The sequence below is a fragment of the Pseudorca crassidens genome, chromosome 10 (genome assembly GCF_039906515.1).
Source record: "Pseudorca crassidens isolate mPseCra1 chromosome 10, mPseCra1.hap1, whole genome shotgun sequence".
Taxonomy (NCBI): Eukaryota; Metazoa; Chordata; class Mammalia; order Artiodactyla; family Delphinidae; genus Pseudorca; species Pseudorca crassidens.
Window position 1 is genome coordinate 65,966,878 of NC_090305.1, and position 17,324 is coordinate 65,984,201.

A 17,324-nucleotide genomic window follows, 5' to 3' on the forward strand; every position below is an offset into this window, starting at 1 on the left:
TGTCGAGCACTTGAAATGTGGCTAGTGTGACTAAGGAACCAGTCACATTTTAAACAATTTAAATTAAATCGGCACACGTGACCAACAGCTACGGCATTAGACAGCACAGCTGTCGGGGTTTAGGTATATCTAAGGCCAAAAGGGTTACATTGGGATGCACAGTGCTGGTGATAACCCCATACGGGCCTGTTCAGACAACGCCACCCAAAGAGATCTTATAAAGGTACACACTTCAGCCTGCCAGAAAAGGCTGACCTCTCTGGATGACTCTCCATTTCCCCATCTCCTGAAAGTAGCCATGCTGTCTAGGAAAAGAAACTGTTCTCAGATGATCAATCTGTATGTGCGTCTTCAGAGAAGACGGTTTTCCTTAACCCAGCATTTCTCTGCTTTTCATTTCTGGTTGCAGATCACCGACTCAGCTGAGCGCTGGAAGCTGCAGCTGGTGACTCCCCTCTCCCCACCCTCCTGGCCACCCCACCAGTGACAGCACAGGCAGGGGTGGCCTGGCTTCCTTTCTGGTGTTTTCGTCGGGTAGCTGCCTGCTCAGAGCTCACAGAAGGCTTGCCCCTCATCCCAGGCAGACGGCAGGCCAGCCCCCTCCCCAGACCCAGAGCTGGCGGGGTGGCCTCCTCCAGGAGCCTCACACGCTGCCCTCCACCGTGAGTATCGCCCTTCCTCCTCTTCCCCGTCCCAGTGTCACCCGTGTCCTCCGTTGTGTGCTGCCACGATGGCTTCTAAAACCCACTCGTTTGCTCAGTGGCCTTGAGAACCAGGTACTTGGCTAGAAGCTGCCAGGGAGGCAGAGGTGAATCCAGTGGCGCCCTGGCCAGGCTTCCAGGACAGCCTCCCACCCACATGTGTGAAGCTTGGGTTCAAGGCAGTCTGTTCTGTGATTTGGAGGGAGAAGCAGGAGGGGGGCACAGATGGCAAGAAGGTGGCCAGGGGCTGGGAAAGGGAAGTCCCGATGAGGTCCCTGGGTCTGAGAGACTGTCCCAGGGAGAGCATGCATTTCACTGCATTCCCTGTAGCAGTGAAAAACTGGAAACAAGCGAACTTTGCACCGAGAGGTGACTGGCTAAATGAACCGTAGAGAATCCGGAGAGTGGAACACTTGGCAGCCACCCAATCTGGTGATACGGCCTCACACTGAACTGGCACATAAAGTGGTCCATGAAAGACTGTTCCCTAGAGAGCAAGACAGAAAACGGTTTGTGCAGTCTGATTTCCTTTCAGAGTGTGTGTGTGTGGGTGCGTGTGTGTGAGATTGTGTTACAGAGAAAATGTCTGAAAGGCTGCATCTCAGAAAATGAACAGTGGCTATCCTAGGAGAGAGGTGTTTGGGGGTTTTTTATTTTCTTCATTATATATGTTTGCTTTGGGGGATTTTTTTTTTTTTTTTGGTTGCTGTTCATTGTGAATATACTCCTTTATGATCAGAAAAAAGCAAAGCCACCCTATTTTAAATGACTCATCAGTGACTACTGTTTTGTCCTGTCAACACACTCACCCTCTTTAGTTCTTAGTTGGCTCTTACTACTTGGATGCACTGCGGGGGAGCAGCTGCTGAGTGCGGGGCTGGGATGTGGGGCAGCCACCAGTGGGTGAGGCCTGCTTCTCCCTCCCCTCGCCCAACCAACCAAAGTTCACCTGCCATTTCAGCACCTGGAGTTTGACAGCCTCTTTTTTTCCAATATCTGTCCGTCTGTTCGGAAGCCCCCTCACATGCAACCCACTCACAGCCCCGAGCCCAGCACAGTGCCTGAGGGGTGGGCACCTGACCCAGGCTGGGGCAGCAGATAGCCAGCTCAGAGTCCCTGCTTTTGCGCAGGGTGAAAAAGGCAGAGCTTCCAAACAAAAACAAAAAAGCGAGAGGTGATCCAACCTCCCTGCACAAAGTCGGACAAAGATCAAAGTCAGGACCTGACTTCCTGACTCACTTTAGTATCAGTATCCAATTCACTGGGGCTACTACGAGCAACTCCATGCTGATTTTCATGTTGGTTACTTTTAAGGACAGCAGAGAATAGAAAAATAATGGTTAGATATTAATGGACTCCAGGCTAACTTTTTAATAGGCACTTTCCACTCTTGGAGACTTAACAACTCCCTACCTCTAAGGACCCTGCACATACCTTCTGCTTTCTGGCGTTCATGCCTTTGTGGATATGTTTTGTGTTTCCCTGCCCTGGAGTCATGTTCTGTCCCCTCACTGCATGTCCCCACACTCTCCAGCCTGCAGGGCCAACAAAAATGTTGCCTCCTCAATGAAGCCCTCCTGGATTTTCCCCAGCGCCAGAGACCCAGCTTCCTTCTCCCAATTCCCAAATCGTCTCATAGCATTTCCCATTGTTGGTATTTGCAGCCATGATGTATTCATTGTACTTGAATGTGAGCTTCTTGAGGACATGGATTATGTCTTGTACAGTGTTTAAGCCAAGCAAGTGTATCTGGTGTCAAGTAAGCTGCGGGATGAAGACTGCTCCCTCACTGTTGCAGAGTTCTCTGCATTCCGCTAAGAGCCTTAATGCACAGCATTGCACTTGACCCTTGAAACAAGCCCTTGGAGTAGGCTGGGCTATCACGTGCATTTTACAGAGGAGGAAACCAAGGCTGGGGGAGGGGAGGTCGCTCCTTGCTGAGGTCCCACAGGCAGCAAAGGATGGACCAAGAAGCAGATGGCGGCCAGTGTGCTACCCCCACCTCACTCCACTGGGCTTCGAAACACAAGCAGGCTTTTCAGATTAGGCAGCTGCACTGCCCTGGATGAGGCCACACCGAGCGGCAAGGGGAGAGATTTGGGGCGGCCCTGAGTCCAACGCTCGTGTTCTCCCACCTTGCTTTCAGTGTGTTTTGTCACATGTGGGGTTTTCCCCGTTTTTCTCTCCTTCTCAGGGGCGAGAAGAAAATGAAATCAAGCTCTGAGACTTTGCAGTTTGTGGAATAAAATAGACAAAAAGTATTCTGACAAAGAGAAGAGAGGAATAGATGAAAAGGCTCTCAGCGGTGTCTTTAGGTGGTGGGTCCACGGAGGAATATATTTCGTTTTTAGTTTTACTCTTGGGCTCTCTCCAAATCTTCTATGAGCCAGAAACACTTTTATAATGGAAGGAAGAAAAACCTTTATAAAAAGCTAGTGTAGGATTCCAAAGCTGCAAAAAGTAGCCTGAGCAAGTTACTTGCTAGATTTGCTCTTCCAGAGCTGCTTTGCAGGCAGCTGGAGGAGGCTACGAGTTCCTCCTTTGGACAAGTTTTGCAAACAGGTGTACAGAATGGAATAGCACTAGGGCTTCTTTTTTTGTTTTTTTAAAGCTGACAAGTTATTTTTATGATAGCCCTTAAATTAGAATGTCGTGCACAAAGTAAAATATTTAAATAGTTTACAAAACCTAAAGGAAAAAATGAAAGTCTCACTTTCCACTGGTCATCCTTGTTCAAGCTCCTTCCAGAGAACGTTTCAGTACTGATCAGCTGTGAAGTGTATAACCTTTTATATACTTCTAAAAAGATCATGCATCGTAAGCTTCTACACTATAATAATCTTGCTGACCTCTTTGTATCAGTGTGGGGTCTATTTTATTCTATGTCTTGACTACATGTGGTTTACTGAATGGATGTATCAGAATATTAACTATTGCTAGATACATAGGTTGTTTCTAGTTTTTTGGTTCTACAAAAAAAAAAAAAATGCTGCAACATATATGCCTGTATATGCATCTTTATGTTCTTTGTGCGACTACTAGGAGGACGTGTTTTCAGCAGATAAACTGCTGAGTCAGAGCTGTTGTGCTTTGTATGTTTTGAAAGATATGGCTTAACCCTCCAAAAAGGTCACAACGATTTACACTCCCCACTGCCGAGTAGAGGCTTTTCCCCCAAACTCTTACCAACATCATTACCATCAATCCTTGTTTTCAACCTATAACTATAACCAAAGCCATTCTTTCATGTGGCTTCCTCCTTTGGGCATTTGTTTTCTCAGATATTATCTAGTTAATATTCAGTCTCTTCACGCAAGTTAAAAGGAAATGACATAAGCCACAGGTACTAGAAATATAGGAAGTGTTTTCTAACAAATGTCTCAAAAACCATCTCCCTATTACCCAAGCTGCATTAAAATTAAATTAGCTGAGTTGAGATCTTTCAAACTTAACTGGGCAATTTTTTACAAAGATTTTATTGTTTTAGAGCATGATTCAGAAAAAAAAAAAACAGAGAATAAAGTCAATGGGGCAATATGTAATTTGGGGGGAGATGCTTTGAGATGAAGTAAATTCCTCATCAAACATTCAGCCACTAATTTCATCATCCATTGGTGATTTTCCAATAACGTTATTCATTCTGTACTTATTAGTTGGCACCATAAGAGGATATTACTTTTCTCATGTATTTACTCATTTATTTTCATCAGTATGGATTCACGGATCTTCATTTAATTGAATGTGCTATAAAGACTGCTATCATTATTTAATTTGATGCTTAAATTGCCTCAGATTTGGCTAGTGGAACTCCATCAAGTTGGCGCCTATGTCCTTTGACAAGTCCTCACGGTCTCTGAACACTTGCCTTCTGTGGCAAAAATCAGTCCCAGGTTCATCTTATAGTTTCCCTGCCCTAACTCTGGAATCAGACATTTCTCCAAGGAATCCTGGTTTCTTGGCAGGGAGAAAGGTATTTAGAAACCCAGATCTGGGCACTAGAAGGTCATTCTACTGTGTGTCATGGCTTTTAGTTCCTCTCAGCAGACAGAGCCAGCAAATACGCTCAAATACATAGCAGTGTCCACACAAATTTATCTATCTATCTACCTATCTACCAATCTATCTGTCTCTCATCTATCTCTCTATCATCATCACCATCTGTCTAATCTCATCTAACCCTAAAATACATGAGTTCACACTGAGCCCTCAATTCCCACACAACAGCACAAGGCACTCCAAGGCACTGTGGAGAAGCCACTGGCAGGAAGGTTGCAGGGAGGAAGTTCTGGCCGCCTTTCTCCTGGCCTGCTAATGGCCAGATATGACTCTGAGGAGGGACGAAAACAGAGTTTTCATCAGATCTTGCTGTTCTTCCTTTCTCTACTTTAACCACTTTATTGAGGTCCAGCTACAAACACTGCAAATATATAAAGTGCAGAACCTAAGTTATGACATATGTATATAACAGTGAAACCACCACACAATCAATATAGTGAACATACTTATCACCCCAAAGGCTTCCTGGCGTGCTCTTATCCCCCTCCTGCCTTGCCCCGTCCTCCCCTTCCCTCTCTCACCATGAAATTACTGAGCTACTTTCTGTCATTACTGATTAGTTCACATTTTCTAGAATTTTTTGTAAGTAGAATCACACAGTATGTACTTTTTTGGGGTCTGGCTTCTTTACTTAGCACAATTATTTACCCACGTTGCTGTGTGTATCAGCAGCTGTTCCAATTCCATTGTATGGCTATTCCACAGTGACTTAGCCATTAGCTATGCTTGAAGGACACTTGAGCTATTTCCAGTAGTTGGCTATTACGAATGAAGCTGCCATGAACATTCATATATCAGTCTTTGTGTGGCTATAAGCTTGCATTTTTCTTAGGTAAATGCTTAGGAGTGGGATGGTTACATCACAGGGTGTATGTTTAACGGGTTTCCAGAGTGGTTGTCCCTCATGTTATGTTTTTAAAACGACTGCACTTTTAGAAAAGCAGGGACAGTTACAACGTGTTATGAAAAAAAAGGCCAACAGGTTAGGGTTGGATTTATGAAGGAGAATGTTTCCTTCCAGAAGCTTGGGGTGGGCTGAACATGTTTCTTGGAAATATGGGCACAGACCCCTTCCTTGAAGGGAGCCAAGCGGTTGCTCCCTTGGTCACAGAGGGGTGGGTTTTGCAGAGATTCAAAACACAGGAAAACAACAGCTGAGATTTCTCTCAGCTCGGAGGCCCTTTGCATTAGACAAATACCTTTTCTTTGGTAAACAAATCAAAGAAAAGGACTTCCTTTTCCTGCTGGAGTTGGGGTACAGAGTAAATCGGCCCTGAATTTGTAAACAGAGCACACAGGTAGGTGCTGGGGCACGGGGCCTCTCCTGGAGAGGGACTGATACTGACAGATGCCACCTCACTCCTGTGTCCTTGCCACCCGGTTACCCAGAGGCCCCTCCCCTGCAGTCAGCCCAGCACATTCTTAAGTCACTGCTGTCCTGCCATCTTCTGGAGTCCCTTGGTGGAAATAATGGGGGTAGGTGGCACCTGATAGAGAAGTTGAGTCAAGAGAAAAAGGGCTAAGAGTAAAAGGACGTGCTGGGAAGATGTCAAAGCCACACAGGGCTCTCAAAGGAGAGGTTTCTTTCATTTCTAGGTTAACAACCAAGATGATACTGAAATCTAGACTTGACTTGAAATCTATTTGACTTGACATCAGTATAACATGGACTCTAACTCTTGCTTGGGATTTTTTTTTTCTCCATGAGAACAAACAGATTTAATGCTTAATCTCCATCTTTAGGTACTTGTTACTGTTGAGTTAAGAGCCAGTCCTCTTTTTGATTTTTGCCCTCTCTTTCTAGAAGCAAGCTTGCATCTGACCCACCATGGTCCCCACAGAAGTCACAGTGAGTACAGCTACGCCCCTTGGGTTCCTCAAAATGCACTCTATTTGGGGGCCCCTTTTCAGGGAGTGGGAAGGAATCTATTGTGGCGGAAGGATTTCTCTGTGGACAGGTGGTCGATGCCCAGCACAGGGGGCTCTGCAAACGCGAAGCGCTAGAAGAGCTTTGGGGTATGTGGGAGGACAGAGGAAAAGCGCTAGAAGAGCTTTGGGGTATGTGGGAGGACAGAGGAAAATGCTATTTTAGATTTTACTAATAGGTGAGGATTATATGATCTTTAGGATGTCTTTGTCCCATGTGTCTGTTCTGAAACTCAGACAAAAGAGGACAAGAGAGAATCCATTTAGTTTGTTTTTAAAAGACCCACGGTGGGCATGTTAGCTTTGTTTCTTACATAACATTATGTAGCCTTTACAAAAAACACATAATGATATATATTTCTCTGAAAGAGGAAAAGAGGCCAACAAAAATGAGTGAGTAAAGTCATCAGAGAATTGTTTGTGATTTTATAGTCAAATGTAATTAATTATAGAATCAAATCAAATTCCTATGCTTTTGCTATATTCATAAATGCTCACAAAAATACCTAAAGGTTTTAATTTTGCTTTTCTCAAAGTAAGAATCTGGGTTTTACATGTAGGTATTGAAATCAAACCTTCTTAGTGGAGCTGACAAACCATCCCTCACAGGACACTGTAGGTTCCCACCATCTGTGGAGATTGGTGGTTGCCACCCCTGATGTCCAAAAAGTTATTTATCATATGCTAATGATACTTAGTATTGCATACGTCATTGCATATCCCGTAACAACAACAAGACAATTATTTTGGACCTGGTGAAGTAACGAGGTCAGTCTCTATTTTTCTAACCAGAATTAGACCCTTAGTTTCTCTCCTGAGTTAGAATTTGCTCTTCATCCCTGATGCTAGAAACGGGGCTGACGCTGTCAGTCATTCGGTTTTATCCTCTGGAATCTTGGAAGATATCCAGACTGCAAGGCAGCTCCAGAGAGGAAGAAAAATGCACCCCAGTAATGACCTTTTGTGGTCAAGAGGTGTCCAGCACAACCTACATGGGGACAAGATGGGACCTCTGTAGCTACGACCCTGGGAAATAGCCATGACGTCCCCGTGGCTACCTTTCTGAGCACTGGCCATGTGCCAGTAACCAGCCAGGGTGCCACTTTCCTGCAGCCTCACGGTAAAGGCAGAGCCACGCTTACAGATGAGGAAACGAGCTGGGAGAAGGAACGGAAGGTTCCAGGTCTCGTGGCTAAAAGGAGGAGGAGCCCTGGAGGGTGCTCTCAGAGTCACGGCTTCCCTGGGTCCCCCCCTGTGGGCAAATGTCAACACGCCGAGGTCCAAGCCTCACTGTGTGGAAGTCTCACTTCCTCGAAGGCGGGGACAGAGCACCTTGGGGCAGTGCCTGCCAACTCCCACTGCTCCCAACGCATCCCTCCCTGCCTGTGTCCCGCCCCTCCCATTTGCTGCCTCCTGGCACTAAGGAGCAATGAGGGGCACAGCTTTTGCCCTCTACCCTGGTCTCTCCCCAGAGGTGGGAATGAGGGGCCTGGGGCTGGGGGAAGGTTTCCAGAGACAACGTGAGTCGGCGAGGGAGGCCTCGGAAAGCTCTGGAGACCTTCCTCCTGCTCCAGGAGCAGCACGACGTTCACTGCCTGGGCTGCTGCTTCTGGGCCAAGGTTCTCGTGAGGGGAGGAGGACACACCTGCCCGGGCTCGGGGGCCAGGGCCTGTGGGGCAGAGCCTCGCTGGGGGCACCAGCGGGCAGCGCAGGCCCCTTGCCCGGCCGTGCACTGAGGTTTGCCCCTAGCATCAGGCAGCTCCCGGGCATCCTCTGGTGCCCAGAATCTTTCTGGGCTGGGGAGTGGGGAGGTAGGGCACCTGACGGCCACTCTGCTTGGGCTCCGTGAGGCCCAGCTCAGGTGCTGGGACCCAGATGCCGTGGCTCACGTTTGGTGTGGCCACTTTGACAACATCAGCACGTGGAGAGCTGGGCTTTGGGTCAGCAGGGATTAAAAGTGCCCCAGCTTGGGACTGAGGGGCTGGGGGATGGCTCTGGCCTTGACCTTCCCCCAGTGGCTGAGGGTTTGGGGCAGAACCTTCCATTCCTTGGGTCTGTCTCCTCCTCTCTTAAGATGGTCTCTAACATCTGAACATCATTCTAAAACCTGTTGAGCTTCCAGAAACATTTTCCAGAGCAGAAACAAAAGCCTACGTGAGGAGAAGGCAGCCCATTGCTGAGTTCCGGGCCGGCCACTGGGCACGCTGTGACACATTGTCTCGTCTACTTAGACCTATGACTACGATGCGCTTCTTTTCTTGATCAAAATGCTAAAAATCATCCAAAATAAATGATATAAATCCCCCAATTAAGTAGCCCCCTGGGAGTAACAGAGCCATCCCACGAGGCCGCCCTGTCTAGGGCACCTCTGAGCTGTGGAGCTGCCGTCAGGGCTCTGCACGCAGATGGACCTCCCCTCCTGCCCCCACCCCCATCCCAGCCTCGGGCTTGACAGGCGAGGCCTGATGCAGGAGCCATTGACCTTTCTAACGTTTTACTCCAATTCTATTTCCATCACCGAGGCGAATGGTGTCCTTTGGAAGTGGCTTCTTTGCCTGGCGCGTACTCTGTGCTCAGTAAATATCTGTCGAATGAGTGAACAAATCACCCTATTTATCGGCAAGGAACGAGAAATAGAGACCTGTTTCTCAAGCCTAGGATGAGCATGCCGTTTTCTTAGGCAGGCAGGGAATGAGATGGTGGCATTTTCACACAAACACCATCCTGGCCAGGTCTGGGCCCTGTCCACCCCAGCAAATCACCACTCCTCACACTGGAAGAATATTCTAGATCTGGCTCAGACCTCTGCTCATGGGGGCCCACAGGCTCCGAATAGTGGTCTAGTTGGTAAAGACGTCATGTTTTTAAGAGTGTCTGAGAACAACACAGTTTGCTAAGAAATGCAAGAGAAACCTTAGGTAAGATGTCTAGACATTCTAATTTGATGTGGAAAAGAATGGTCAGCCCCTTCAGAGAGCAGGCCCTGGACACTTCCCAGCAATAACGACACCCTGTCTCACTCCGTCTCCACTGCCTGCCTCGTGTTCCATAACAGGCTTGAGGCACCTTACTGGGTGTGTACAACAGAACAGAAAAGAAAGGACATATATTACAACAGGGTCAGAGGAAACTGACAGAATAGGGAGAAAAGACCAAGGGAAGGAGTTAGAACTTGGGTTTTCAGCCTAAAGCTGTGCTGTCTGGTGAGGTAGCCACGAGCCACATGGGGCCCGTGAGCACAGGAAATGGGGCCACTCCAACTACGATGCCCCGTGCGTGTAAAGTGCACTCCATGCAAATATAATCTCCGCAACAAAAGGCTGTAAAATATTTTGGTAACTTTTACATTGCTTATGTAACGAAAAAATACTTTAGACATACTAGGTTCCAATAAAATACATTATTAAGGTGAATTCCACCTGTCTCTTCTTTACTTCTTTCACTTGGCTACTAGAAAATGCAAAAGTAACCCAGAGTTGCCTTATACTCCTATTGGACAGCAATGGTTGAAGGGTCTTATTTGGTTACTATAACTGGGCTACCAGTTTGACTGAGTTTCCCAATTAAAAAGGGAATCCTGATTAAGTCACAAAACTTATATGGTGCGTGAGCGAAAAGAAAAAAAAACCCTCACCTGTTCTTCAGGAGATTCGAAAGCCTTTCTTCACTTCTCTTTTATATTTAAATGCCAGATAAATATCTAGGCTAGGTCTTGGTGAGTAGGACACAGAGCTATACGGACAGGCCCTTGGAGGTCCCCTCTCGGTGGAGAGGGTGGGCTCCACGGGGAGCTCCCTAGATGCCACCTCGATGCAGACCCCGGGGTAAACTCACAGCAGCTTGTGGGAAGTCATTCCACACAGTGCTCAGGCCAGGAGCTCCAGCAGGTGCTCCTGGATGCACGCAAGACCGTGCGGATTTCAGATCCTTACACTGATCTTCTCTCAAGATGTTCCGACCCAGACTTTGAAAACAGCCTTTGTGGGTAGCTTCTCCAGCAAGAGCAGTGTCTCTAGGACTCAGAGAGCAGGGAGGGAGGGAGGGAGGAATGGCTTGGCAACCTCAGAATTCCTCCCAGAAGCCAGGTGCCCCTCATCTGGAAGAGGGGCCCGCCCCTACCTGGAAGGTCAAGGATTAAATGCATGCATGTCCTGTACTCCGCACTAGGTCTGATGTGCACTGGGTGCTCTGACAGTAAGGAATCAAATAAATTGGTAAATAATCGACGTTTACACTTGCTGGGAGATTTTCAAAGGATCCTTGGGTATTTACCTATCAGGCATGGACAAAGCTATGAGTACAAGTCTCGATGCAGGTGGACAGTTTGTCCAGGCTCCCCCTAGCCTGGGACGTGAATTCTTCCTTTGTCATCCTCAAAAAGATGGCCAATGCTTTGAACTTGTAAGGATGATATAGGCTTACCTTGTAGTCTTGATAAAATTCACACAAACCCAGGTTTTCTGTGTGTGAATTCAGTCACTCTTAAAATATGTCTGGGGAGTCCCTAACGAAATACAATTCTATGCTGAAGCACTGGGTCCTCCAACCCTCACCCAACAAGAAAACGTGCTCCGTGTGCTTCAAGCAGGACACAGTGTCCCCACTCTGGGACACAGTCTTGGGGAGCGGTGGTCACGGGCTCATTTACCAGGCCATGGAGAAGGCTGGGTCTCCTGGGACACTGGGACTGCTAGGGGTCCCCTCTGTGCCACATCTGTGAATGGGGATGCTGTTTGCCTCCGTAACTCACAGCCTTGGGTGCAGGCTCATGTGAGAGTCTATTAAATCTATTTAACCCCCCAAAAATGTAAAAAAAAACACCCTCTACAAAGCAGTTTGACACTTACTCACTGTGTGGATTCACAGTTGACACCTGCTCATCTGCATGGTTTTACTGACTTTCCTCCAAAATGTCACCCTCCTAACTTCTTAAATCTCCAGTGATACTTTTGTGGGTCTCTGTGCTCTTCGTGTTCTTCCTTCCACCTGAAAGTTCTTTGTTTCCTCTCAAAGTCTACTCAAACTCCACCTCTTAGGGGATGCCCTTCCCAGTGGGGCCACTGACGGTGCCTGGCTCCCATGTCCTGCTTTGGCAGAAGTGTCCTAGCATCTTCACTGAAATATGAGTCATCCGTAAGATCTGTCCTCCCAACGATCTGGGCTCGCAGACAACAGCCAAAGCTGGGAGGGGAATCTTTAAATGTACGTTGAGGATGGGTGAACCAGGCCTGGGGACGAAGCACATTCAAAATGGAGAGTTTTCCTCAGCTCTTCCCAGAAGCAGGCCGTTCCCAGCTGCTGGCTCCTGAAGACCCAGCTCCTGGATCTGGCCCCCAGGGGTCTCTCTGCAATAGGACTTTCTCTTGGTCGCACACTAGAGGCGGATCAGGACCAGATTCAGGTTTTCCTAATTGCAGTCCAGGTTACCTTGGGCGTCCTCCTGGCACTTCCTGCCAGTCGGGGCCCAAACGGAATGGACCCATCACCTCAGCTCTCGGCACGAGCTTCAGAATTCAGAAGACCACAGCCTCCCGGCGTCTACTGCACCTTATCAGTCCACTCAGTGTGTCCTGATATCTTAATAAGCACTCAGTAAACACACACACACACACACACACACACACACACACACGACAGGTTCCATGCTCATGTAAGATTAGGAAACATTATTAAACAAAATTCAACAGATTCTGAAGGACTTCTCAGAGCCTTTACTATGCTATCATGCAGTTAAAATAAAAGAAGCTCTGCAGGACTTCTCAGAGCCTTTAATATGCTCATGATTACTGTGAATTTCAAAGAAGGTGATATAGTAAGCAGAGATTCTCAACTATTGAACTACTAGTATTCCACCCAAAACATGGTTTGGGAAATGCTGGTTGAAACTATTAGAAATAGATGGAGATGATAATGTGTGTAGAAGGGGAACTCCCAGCTGAAAGACGACTGGTAGAAGATGTTTTATTATTTCAACATGAATAGTTTAATATATAAACTAAATATTTTTACTTAAATATTTATTGGCATTAAATATTTAAAACAAAATGAAAACCTAGTGGGGATCTGAGGTTACTTCTAGTCCAAATGCTTCTAGATGAACTGAACAACTGCTGCATTTCCGGAGCAGAAGTGAAGGGAGAGATGAGATTTGCCAAGGCACGTGCCTTGAGGCAAGGGAACGAGAGCTAGTGGTCCCTGGCAGGATTGGGGGCCCTAATGGGGGCCCTAGGAGGGGGGTGCTGGTGGGAAGTGAGAGCATGTGAGAATTTGTAAGTGGAGGCCTTGGAACATGTCAGATGCGGGACCGAGTTTCCCCTCCACCAGGCAAACCTCTCCTCCATTCCCTCCATCCCAGGCTTGACTCAAGGGCTCCATCTCCGCCTTTATTTCCTCTTCCCCCAGCAGGGGTTCTAGGAAGGCTTCTGAGCCAGGAACCCATTGAAGCTGTAATGAGGGGTGTGTGTGTGTGTGTGAGCACACGTGTGTACACATCATGAGGGTGTGTGCACACGTGTCTGAATGTGTGCATATATGTACATGTGAGTATGCATGTGTATTAGTGTAGGCATGTTTGTGTGCATGTATGTTTGTAAATGTGTGTGTGTGTGCTTGTGAGGGCTGGTTTCATGGGTGTGTTACACACACCCATGCCGCACGCTTCATGCTTAGAAGTGTCACTTGCTTGATTTAATGCTCTGCTATCTTGAAATTCTTAACAAATTTTGAACAAGGGACCCTGAAATCACGTAGTCTGTCCTGGTTCTTGTGTATGTGCATGTATGTGAGAGTGTATGAATATGTGTGTGTGTTCATGTGTGTGCACATGTGTAAGTGGGTGCATGTGTGACTCTTTGGTGCTTCTCCAACAGAGGATCCACAGCTTTCAGAAGACTCAGGGGAACCTGGACCCAGAAAAGTTTAAAAGCCTCTGAGGACCTTTTTGGGAGGGTAGAGAGAAGGGACAATCAGAACCATTCACTTAGTTTGATAAAAGTCTGCCCACCAGTGGTCCCAGACCCTCTTTCCCACGCCGTCAGAGCATCTGTCATGCAGCCTGTGACTGTTCCTTTGCTTGAGTGTCTCCTCCCAGAGTAGGTAAGTTCCATGAGAGCAGGAACCATGTCTGACTCTCCAGCATGTACCCAGTACCTACCATGTCGTAGGTGCTCAATAAACATTTGTTGAATAAATCAATCATTTACAATCCAAGCAGATGCTCTCAGAATTCCTACTTCCTACACATACATTTCTTTTGTCTTATCACAGACTTTGGGAATGGAAGGTTCAAGGGCTCCATGCCTCTGCCATCATGAGATAGAACCTCCAAAAGCATGCCCTTGACCCGGTGCCGTCCTGTGTCTTCTTGCAGAGCCTGATCCCTAACATGCCAGATGACTATAGCTATGACACCACGTCTTCCATGGAAGATTACGGGAACTTCAACATCACTGACTTATTCTGTAAGAAAAACCACGTCAGGCAGTTCGCAAGCTACTTCCTTCCACCCTTTTACTGGCTCGTGTTCATCGTGGGGGCCTTGGGCAACAGTCTGGTCATCCTTGTCTACTGGTACTGCACGAGGGTGAAGACCATGACCGACATGTTCCTTTTGAATTTGGCAATCGCTGACCTTCTCTTTCTCGTCACCCTTCCCTTCTGGGCCATTGCTGCCGCTGACCAGTGGAAATTCCAGACCTTCATGTGCAAGGTGGTCAACAGCATGTACAAGATGAACTTCTACAGTTGTGTGCTTCTGATCACGTGCATCAGCGTTGACAGGTACATCGCCATTGCTCAGGCCATGAGAGCGCAGATGTGGAGGCAGAAAAGGCTTCTGTACAGCAAAATGGTCTGTTTTACTGTCTGGGTGATGGCGGCCGCGCTCTGCATCCCAGAACTCCTGTACAGCCAAGTCAAGAAGGAGTATGGGATCGCTATCTGCACCATGGTTTACCCCAGTGACGAGAGTACCAAACTGAAGTCAGCTGTCTTGACTCTGAAAGTCATCCTGGGATTCTTCCTCCCTTTTGTGGTCATGGCTTGCTGCTATACCATCATCATTCACACCCTGATACAAGCCAAGAAGTCATCCAAGCACAAGGCCCTGAAGGTGACCGTCACTGTGCTCACTGTCTTCATCCTATCTCAGTTCCCCCATAACTGCGTTCTGCTGGTGCAGACCATCGATGCCTACAGCACGTTCATCTCCAGCTGTGCTGTCTCCACCAACATTGACATCAGCTTCCAGGTCACTCAAACCATCGCCTTTCTCCACAGTTGCCTCAACCCTGTTCTCTATGTTTTTGTGGGTGAGAGGTTCCGCCGGGATCTTGTGAAGACCCTAAAGAACTTGGGTTGCATCAGCCAGGCTCAGTGGGTTTCATTTACAAGGAGAGAAGGAAGCCTGAAGCTGTCATCTATGTTGCTGGAGACAACCTCGGGAGCTCTCTCCCTCTGAGGGATCTTCTCCCCGAGGTGGATGGTCCTTTTGGAAGTAACAAGAAATACAGCTACGACTTCCCTTACTGGTAGGGCCAAAGGGAAAGCAGAGAAGGAAAAGGAAGTGAAAAAAGGAAATAAAAAACTCAGAAAGGGATGAATTTGAATACCATTATACTTTTCGTCAGGATTTGCCAAGCCAGAGTCTTCAAAATTGACTGGCCATCCCAGGGGGCTGCTGATTGGCTCCTGGCTGCCACACCTGCAGTTTTCAAAGGAGGACTACGGAGCAGCATTGCAAGCCTCCCTGGCTTTGCCACTTGCCCGAGCGTTAATGCAGCTGACCTCTGGAGGAGGCTTGGATTTCTCAGTGCGCGGTGAATTGCTGTGCCTTCAGTTCTGACGCCACCCCTTCCAAAAGGAGACAGAGAAGCACTGGCCACTGCCACAGTCCACGAATGCACAAGGCTTCATGAAAACTCCCATCGTTGGAGAATTTCTACCCTGGTTTGGGGGGCTGATACCCATGCCAGGTCTTAGAGATTCCTGCTCTAGAATCTTTCCAAACACCCTCAGATCTAATGCCCTTCTGGTCTCCTTGATCTGTTTTGGGCCAGTGAGCGTGCTTGTTCCTGTTCCGAAGCTATCTGCAGCACTGGTCAGTGAGGCCCTGGGTAACTGACCCTGGGTAACTGACCATACCAGCACGTCATCCGGATTCTGTTGGTTTCCAACCCATTTCTGCCAGAGGTTCTGTGATTTCACACCTGGCTGCCACACTGATCCGAGCAAGGATTCAGCTTGTCCAGTGGGGTCATGGAAGTGGTCCTCTCAGCCCGTGCACGGAGACTAAGAACCTCATTTGGTGGGAACCGGCTCCATTATGGGCTCACTGTGTTGAGTGGCTTGTGTGATGGTCCACTCTATCTGCTCCCTATAAAATGGGTTGGTCCCATTTGCCCTTTTGTTTCTGAGGCCACTACAAGGATATCTGCTTCCATGCTTCTCTTCTTCATACTGTATAATGCTAACATGTTAAAAAAAAAAGCTTTCAACTTAGAGATTAGGCTGAAAAAAAAGTTAACACAATTCACCTTTGCTCTGTGTCTTTCTTTTAACTATTTGGCAAATTTATCACATTTAAAACTTTCATTTATTAGAAAAGTGCTTTTTAAATGACTGTTTAAATACATCTGTTACTTTTCACTTTCTTCACCCTGTCTCTATATTTTAAATGTGTACAATTAGAGATCAAATAGCCGTATTAGAGTGTGAAGAATAAGAGACTAGGATAGGGAAATAACATTTCCAAAATACCATAAAATCATCTTCGCTGACCAATTTTTAATCTCTCCTCTGTTCAAACTTATCTTCCAAGTTTTTCCAGGTTAGTCCAGTGGAGTTTCCAAGAAGGACAATTACAGCAGCACCATAAACCATACCAGCTTTGCCACTTGCTCCCGAGGAAGCATCTCATTTTCCCAGCAGGCTGTGAATTGCTGTGGTTTCAGTTCCAAGGCCATCCCTTCCAAAGGGGACACAAAAGCTCTAGACTCTGCCATGGTGTCCATTTTCTCCCCACCCACTTCTAAACTACATGTTAGTGAGAAATAAAGTGAGCAGAAAGTGGGCAGCAACCAGGGGGAGCAAAGGGTAATACAAAGGCTGCGCCAACCCACCCCGAGTGTGGGCAGTTGGTGGCAAATAAGCATTGGCCTGGGACCAGCACATCAACATGGGTCCCGGCACAACAAGAACTGCCTACAGTCAAAGGGAAGGATGGCTTCCCCAAGGCAGTCTATGGACGGAGCGGTCTATATGGTCACCTTTTCCAGGAGGAGACCCAGATAACCTTTGAGGAACCTAGAAGAATAAGCAATAGGCATGGGCCAAACCTAAATAACACTGTGCAGTTAAGTGGAAGAACTCAACTGAGTTTGGCTCTTCCATCCCATGCCGTTTTTTGTTTGTTGGTTTTTGTTTTGTTTTATACAGCAGGTTCTTATTTGTTATCTATTTTATACATATTAGTGTGTGCATGTCAATCCTAATCTCCCAATTCATCCCACCACCTCCCCCGTGCTTTCCCCCCTTGGTGTCCATACATTTGTTCTCTACACCTGTGTCTCTATTTCTGCCTTGCAAACCGGTTCATCTGTACCATTTTTCTAGATTCCACATATATGCGTTAATATACGATAT

At 47.2% G+C, this 17,324-nt stretch overlaps 1 protein-coding gene across 1 annotated transcript; it reads left to right on the top strand.

The window, feature by feature from the left end:
* The first annotated feature begins 570 nt into the window (after nucleotides 1–570).
* Nucleotides 571–16,132, top strand: CCR9 (C-C motif chemokine receptor 9). The gene is made up of 3 exons (XM_067755862.1): nucleotides 571–662; nucleotides 6,562–6,606; nucleotides 14,053–16,132. Exons 2-3 carry the CDS (start codon nucleotides 6,586–6,588, stop codon nucleotides 15,139–15,141), a joined length of 1,110 nt encoding a protein of 369 aa, XP_067611963.1. The 5' UTR covers nucleotides 571–662; nucleotides 6,562–6,585; the 3' UTR covers nucleotides 15,142–16,132.
* The last annotated feature ends 1,192 nt before the right edge of the window (nucleotides 16,133–17,324 follow it).